Source organism: Juglans regia, chromosome 2 (assembly GCF_001411555.2).
Source record: "Juglans regia cultivar Chandler chromosome 2, Walnut 2.0, whole genome shotgun sequence".
Taxonomy (NCBI): domain Eukaryota; kingdom Viridiplantae; phylum Streptophyta; class Magnoliopsida; order Fagales; family Juglandaceae; genus Juglans; species Juglans regia.
The window spans coordinates 7,119,665-7,126,983 of NC_049902.1; the positions used below are offsets into that span (position 1 = coordinate 7,119,665).

Below are 7,319 nucleotides of genomic sequence, written 5' to 3' on the forward strand. Positions count from 1 at the left end.
TGTTTGATAATTTTTTTTTTAATGATTAAGTAAATGATTTTAAATGTATTAAAATATTTTATATTTTTTAAAATATTTAAATATATTAAAAAAATTTAAAAATTCAAAAATTAAAAAGCTATAAGCTGTCAAGTTGAGCGATTACTCTAGAGTAGTCCGGACTCCTGGTAGATAACACTCCTGTGGTGAGCGTTGGGCCATGCTGGCATTGCCATATCAGATGGAACAATAACAGTAAATTACTATTAATCTGACGTGTAGTGTCACGTCAGCATGTACGTGCACGTATCATTTTGTTGTATGACGATGTATCTTGTCGTGGAAGCCAGATTAAAATGACAAATTAATTAAAGTTTGGAGTCCGTGTAGAGGGGTATAACAAGGAAGCAAAGCACAAAGCAACCCAACCCGGCAACCCCTTTCCCCCTCTATATATGTATGAACTGTTTTCAGACGAAAGAGGGACGCAATTAGAGCAACCAAAGATGGGTTCGAGAAGCGAAGACAGATCCGAAATTGTCTTCTTCGACTTGGAGACCACGGTACCCACCCGAGTCGGTCAGGGATTCGCCATTCTTGAATTCGGGGCCATCCTTGTTTGCCCCAGGAAGCTGGAGGAGCTGGACCACTACTCTACTTTGGTCCGACCCTCCGATCTCTCTCTCATCTCCTCCTTGTCCGTGCGCTGCAACGGTATCACCCACGATAACGTCGTTTCCTCCCCGACCTTCCGCGACATTGCCGATCGGGTTCACGACATTCTCCACGGTTAACTCACTCACTCTCTCTTGCTCTCTGTTTGTTTGCCGAGAATATGGTGGAAACAAAAAAAGAACTTTGGATTTTGTTTATAAGGTCCCGTATATGTCAAATGCTAGACTAGACTGAGCCTGAGCTTACTTTGTGTTTGGTCACTAAAAATCTAAGAAAAATGGAAGACGCTAAAATGCTTTTTTTGGGTGTTGAAAACTTATCCTGGCATAAATACTTGGATTTTGGGGTCTGTTAAAGTGAGAGTTGCCTGTTCTCGGGTCGCGGCTTTCTTTTTCATAAAGAGAAAATTGCGATTCTTTTTCAAAACTTTATTTTTCCCGTCTGCATTTTCTCAGCAAACAAACACCGTAAAATGGTTCCCAGAAATATAAAATGAAAAATTTATTTCAGGAAAGGCCAGTCAGTATTATTATGCTAGCTTGGATGAAGATGAATACCTTTTCTTTCTTTATTGAACACGTAAGATTTCGATCTGACACCCGTTTTCTTTTTTTACATACCAAAAAAGAGAAAGGATTACGTTATAGCTTTAGGTTTATATTGTTGGTTGCATTTTGCTTTTTTAATACTGTATGTAAATTAATTTGTTTTATTGTGTATAGGACGCATTTGGGCAGGTCACAATATACTGAGATTCGATTGTGTAAGGATAAGGGAGGCATTTGCAGGGATTGATCGGCCAGCACCAGAGCCAAAGGGTATTATTGATTCTTTGGCATTGTTGACTCAGAAGTTTGGAAGGAGAGCTGGTGACATGAAGGTATAGAACTCTCTACTCTGAAACTCGGGCCTCGGGGTATATTTCTGAATGATGTTTAAAAAAAAATACTCTCAAATGTTACAGACTTCCAAAACGCCGTCCATTAATATTAGCTGAATTGATCATCAATTACTAAAAATTTTCCAAATACAGGAAATGCAAAGATTTTAATTTCTTTTGAATTTAAAGCTTGGAAACTATTATAGTATAAGAAGGATTTTAAAATTGTGAATAAGTGGAGCAATTGGGAGGTGTTTGGATTGCAGTAAAAAGGAATTCGTTCAATTACAAGCTCCTTTTTGTTACATAAAGTTGGGAAGCACCAAATTTCCGGGATCAAATGATATAGAAAAAACCATTGATAAGCATGCCACATCGTTTAGATATAGTGCCCAAGCCATTATACATTCAATTGTAAATATAAAGCATTTGGATGTGTGCTTTTCAGCCATGTGATGTGTAGGAATGTATTATCTAGGCTTGAGCTATGATGTTCCATGAATTTCCAGGACTTTTTATTTCGTCTTTTTTATGGTTTTATGCTGCTATGATTAATGTTTATATTTCTAGTTTATTAAATTTTTGGTATGACCTTGTAAATTTATAAAGTGCTAGAACTTGTCAGTTATACGATATGAGATGTCTAAGATTATAGCCTTCTCTAAACCTCGTTTTATGAGTGTTGAGGTTTTTGTTTGAAAGACTTGGGATATTAGTTAGTTGGGTTTTGTATTATTTGATACTATTCAATGAGTCACATTATCTATGCATCAGCATTTTTTTTTTTATTGGCATCGGGTGTTCGGGAATGACGTCCTGATTAATCCCGGGAGTGCACAGGCCCTCTATAAGGAGTTTTCCTCAAGTACACCTCGGCTAATTCTAGGGAAAACTCCTCCAGTTTGATGGCCTCTAGAGATTGTTTGCACCCAATAGGATTCGAACCTTGGACCTTGGAGGGAGCATACCAACAAGACCAAGGCCTTTTCCACATGATTTGTTCTTTTCTGGTTTTGGCTACTGAAAATTTAGGTTTCTTGATCAACTCGTGAGGAAAATAAATAAAGAAGAAAGCCAGGAATATCTTCGAGTTACCTCTGCTTGCAGCCGTGTTCAGTTATTGAAATATAGTTAGATGATGACTCTTGTTAGCAACATGTATGATGAATTTTTTAAATCTTTGGGCTCTGTGCGCCTGTAATCATACGGTAGCAATTATGTAAAGTTCCTAGCTTTATACATGTCTTAAATATAGTTCTCTGGCTTATTTAGTACTACTGTCTATATATGGTCAGAGGGATCTCGAGTTGTGTTGAAGTCTGAGACTAAATAGTTGTTGCACTTTAGTTTTTAATTGATTTGAAATTTTGAAGTACTGATAGACTTGTATTTTTCACTGCAGATGGCCACCCTTGCTACATATTTTGGGCTTGGACAGCAAACACATAGGTATTCTACAAGCCTGAAAGTAACTAATTTTCCCACACTTTGCTTCTAGATTAGCCTGATATTAAGTTCCCTCAAAAACTGTTCCTTTTTGTTCATTCTTCAGGAGCTTGGATGATGTGCGGATGAATCTTGAAGTTCTCAAGTATTGTGCGACAGTTTTATTCTTGGTAATTTAATAATTTTGAAAGCTAGAAAATCTATTCTTTAGCATAAGCCTTTAATCTATATCATTTGATATATTATTTTCCATGTTAATTAAATATAGCACTTGTTCAGTTTGACCACTATGAATTTGACACGTATTGTGTCAAAGGTCTTGGGTAATGTTCTCATACTGTGAGAAACACTAATCACACGATACATCAGGATATGCTTTTCTAAAGTTGGGTGATAGGCAATAATCTTACATGAAGTTCTGGCAAAGAGAATTGTTAATTTATTCCACAGGGAAGTATTAAACATCCTGGTGAATTGTGAATGAGGCGAAGTAGAAGGGCTTGCTGAATTTCATGCTTTATAAGGTTGATTTGATAATAATGTAATTGACAAAAATCTGGCAAACATGCAGGAGTCTAGCCTCCCTGATATATTCACGGCAAACAGTTGGGTTTCTCCAAATGCTACCACTAGAAGTCGTAGAAATGCAAATTCATCTCCAGATGACATGATCCAAGACAAGAATACTCCCTCATCAAGTTCAAAGTTAAAAGATGATCCCATGCTGTCCCTGGCAAATAAAAATACAGAGAAAAATCATCCAATATTATCACTTATGACTCACAGCATAGCGGAGGAGATTGAACCTAGTACATCTCAAAGAGATCCTTTTGACATGGGCCTGCTAAGGACTGCAAGTGAATCCCTTGAAACCAGCACCAGCATGGAAGAAACGCTGGAGTCTTCTGAGATGTCTTCCACAGCTGCTGTCTCTGAGGGTTACAGCAACTTGGGGGGATTTTTGGAAATTGATGAAGTTTCTATTCCTGCTATCAATGCATCTTTTGTTCCATTTTATCGTGGAAGTCAAAGAATACAATTATTGCACAAAGGTGACATTTTGCAGCTTTCTTGTACTCGTTTGAAAGTGCGGTTTGGATTAAGTACGAAGTTTGTCGATCATGCCGGCCGGCCACGTTTGAGTTTTGTGGTTGATGCATCATGGAGTTTATGTAAAGTTCTTGATGCATGTGATGCTATAGCACAGAAGCTCTCCTTAGATTCTGGTAGCAGCTCTGAATGGAAGCCAGTTGTGACCAGAAAAACTGGCTACGCCAACTACCCTACAGTGAGATTGCAGTAAGTTTAGCTCCATTATTTTCTTTTCCGTCTTTCTCACGTGATTAGGAAAAGATTAAAAAAACTGCACTAGTATAAGCAGTATAGTAAAAGTATAGATTGTGGTACAGAAGATAGGGAGTTGATTTTACCAGTGCATTCTGTAGTGTGGTAGGAATTTGGAGCACCTTGATGGCGTGCAGGGGTCTGTTGCCTCACAGCAAGCCCACCCACTTCCACTGCACAGATGGTGCCCCTGCATGCAGTGAGCATGTGCGCACACTAGCTCTGCATGCAGCAATTCCTCCGTAAAAAAATCACAACAAAAAAACAAAATAGATTAATAATTAGCCTAATAAATTCACCATGCTCATTCCTACACGCCATAAAAAAAAAAGTATATCAGCTTATTGATACTTTTGAAAAAAAAAGTGTTTTCAGCTTATTGTTAATTTTTTCTTAGTTTCCTTTTCGGCACGAAAGGGAAACTATACAATATGTCGAAGCATGTTCGTTTGTAGAGATGTTTTGTTCCAGTTTATATAGTTTCAAAATAAGGCAAGAAGAAAGTCTAATTTAGATTTTGCAACCATTTGAGTTTATATAATCATATTCATTAAATTTCAGATTTCTGTTTCTTTTGTCTAATATGCAACCACATTGTATCAAGTGTTGTCAAGTTCTTTGAAAGAATTCCATGATTTGATTGATCTGTAATTTCTTTGTAACAACAGTATCCCAACTGCTATACGTGGAGATACTTCTGCATATGCAACCGAGATGTATCTAAAAGAACCTTCCAGCGTTGTGCAAAGGCTTGTGTTCAGTAACTTTGATGTGGAAGAGCTTGGTTCTTTCTTCACCCCCGGGACCTTTGTGGATGCGTTCTTCTCCTTAGATCCATACGACTATCTGCAAAATGCTGGCATTCGCTTGGTAGCCAAAAAATTGATTATTCATTCTAATTGATGGGACAAAAAGAATTTCTGATTTGTTTGGTCAAGTGTCAATTAAATATTTACAATCGCACATACACAGATTTAGTTGGCATGGATATTGATGATTGCTTAGACATGTAAGTGCAAAACTCTGTTCTGATTTTAATGTCATATGTTACCTTCAATAGGAGATAGACTGTTTAATTTCTTCTTCTGATAATAATTGCTTTGCTATGTAAGTGCAAAATCTGTTCTGAATCTTCTGATTTTAGTGTCAAATGTGACATTCAGTTTGATACAGAGTGTTGTATTTTTTGTTCTGATGGTGATGATAATTGCTTTGATATGAAAGTGCAGATTCTGTTCTGATTTTAGGGTCACATGTGAGCTTCAATTTGGTATAGACTTGTATTTTTCTCTTCTTCTGTGATGATTGCTGTGAAATGTAAGTGCAAAATCCGTCTTCAACTATGTGACCTTCGATTGGATGATATACTGTTGCATGTGCTTCCTCTATTTTTGGATCAGCTAAGACATGATAACTATCTCAACAACAAGAACTATAAGGGCTCGATTGGATAGTGAGATAAGATGAAATGAGATGATTTTAGATGAGTTGAATAAAATATTGTTAAAATATTATTTTTTAATATTATTATTATTTTGAAATTTGAAAAAGTTGAATTGTTTATTATATTTTGTATGAAAATTTGAAAAAGTTGTAATGATGTGATAAAATCAATGTTTTTAATTTCGTACCGTACCGGCCGGTACGGCCGAAATTTTTCGTTTCGGCTGTCCGGCCGGTACAGGTACTAGATATATATCGTACCGGCCAAAATACCGGCCATTTCGGCCTGTACCGGCCGATATTTCGGCCTTTTTTTTTTTTTTTCGTTTTTTCAAACTACAAGTTTATTTTTTGACCCCTAATTTAGATTAGACTATTTATAATTTATATGTATGTATGTATTTATATATAATTTATTCATATATAAACTATTATTTTAGAATATAATTGTTATATATATTTATATATATAATTTATTCATATATCGACTATCCCGAAACGGTACACGAAACGGTACCGGTACCGAAATATTTCGTTCCAGTGTCTTGACCGGTACGCCATCCGGTACGGTATTCAAAACATTGGATAAAATTGGTTGAGTATTTTTGTATCTAAATGGGCCTAAATACCCATTGATCAACCTAACTAAACCAGCCCCATGACTCATTATTTGCACCAATGAAATACAAACAAGAAAGGAAATGATGATCATAGGACTCTTTTAGAATGTATTAGAGATAGAGAGATAGAGAGAGAGAGAGAGTTTAATTATTTAATTTATATTTTAACAGTTATATAATGTGTGAGACTTTATCCTTCATTAGTAGACTGGAATATAAATAATAAAGTTAGAAATAAACTTAATTTAATTTATATTCTTCGGCTATTAGGGGAAGCAAAAAAGAAAAAAAAAAAAGTGATAGGAGTTCCAAACCCACCATTTGTGGATATATTTGGTTCATAAAGGAAAATAAACTTGATCCAATTCTAAATATCAAAACCAATGATCTCTGAAGAGTCTCCATATCTCTAACTTTCCTTAATAAAAAGAAATTACAATTTCCCACAAAACTCCTAGGTTATGTCATTAGGTAACCAAGAGAAGTTATCTAAAGTTTGAAAAATGCATTATGCATGAGGTGGTACCCTATTCTATACTGCAAGAATATTCCTGTCTATGGCTTATACGATGAGAAGACTTTGGATGCAACGAAAACGATTGATGATGGAATTCAAAACACAATTGAGGGGATATTTTTTGCTAACAAGGAATTGTGATTCTTTGGCCTTTAAGGAAGCAAGATTTTATGGAAGAGAAATGATTGTTGCAGAGTCGTGAGTGCGCAAGTGCCTTTTGAAAAAAGTGAATAAATATGAGAACTATATAAAATAATAATAATAATAATAATAATAATAAATAATTTTTTAATAGTAGATCCCACTCTTTTTCAAAATGATTGCATGGTACTTATGCACTCCATGATTGTATGTAGCATTATCGATATTAATATACACAGAGATTCTAAATGCAAATTTTAAAAATATGGTAGTT

At 35.6% G+C, this 7,319-nt stretch overlaps 1 protein-coding gene across 1 annotated transcript; it reads left to right on the forward strand.

The window, feature by feature from the left end:
• The first annotated feature begins 394 nt into the window (after positions 1-394).
• LOC109013303 (protein NEN1-like) lies at positions 395-5,576 on the forward strand. The gene is made up of 6 exons (XM_018995339.2): positions 395-768; positions 1,377-1,534; positions 2,937-2,983; positions 3,087-3,150; positions 3,552-4,279; positions 4,993-5,576. Exons 1-6 carry the CDS (start codon positions 435-437, stop codon positions 5,225-5,227), a joined length of 1,566 nt encoding a protein of 521 aa, XP_018850884.1. The 5' UTR covers positions 395-434; the 3' UTR covers positions 5,228-5,576.
• The last annotated feature ends 1,743 nt before the right edge of the window (positions 5,577-7,319 follow it).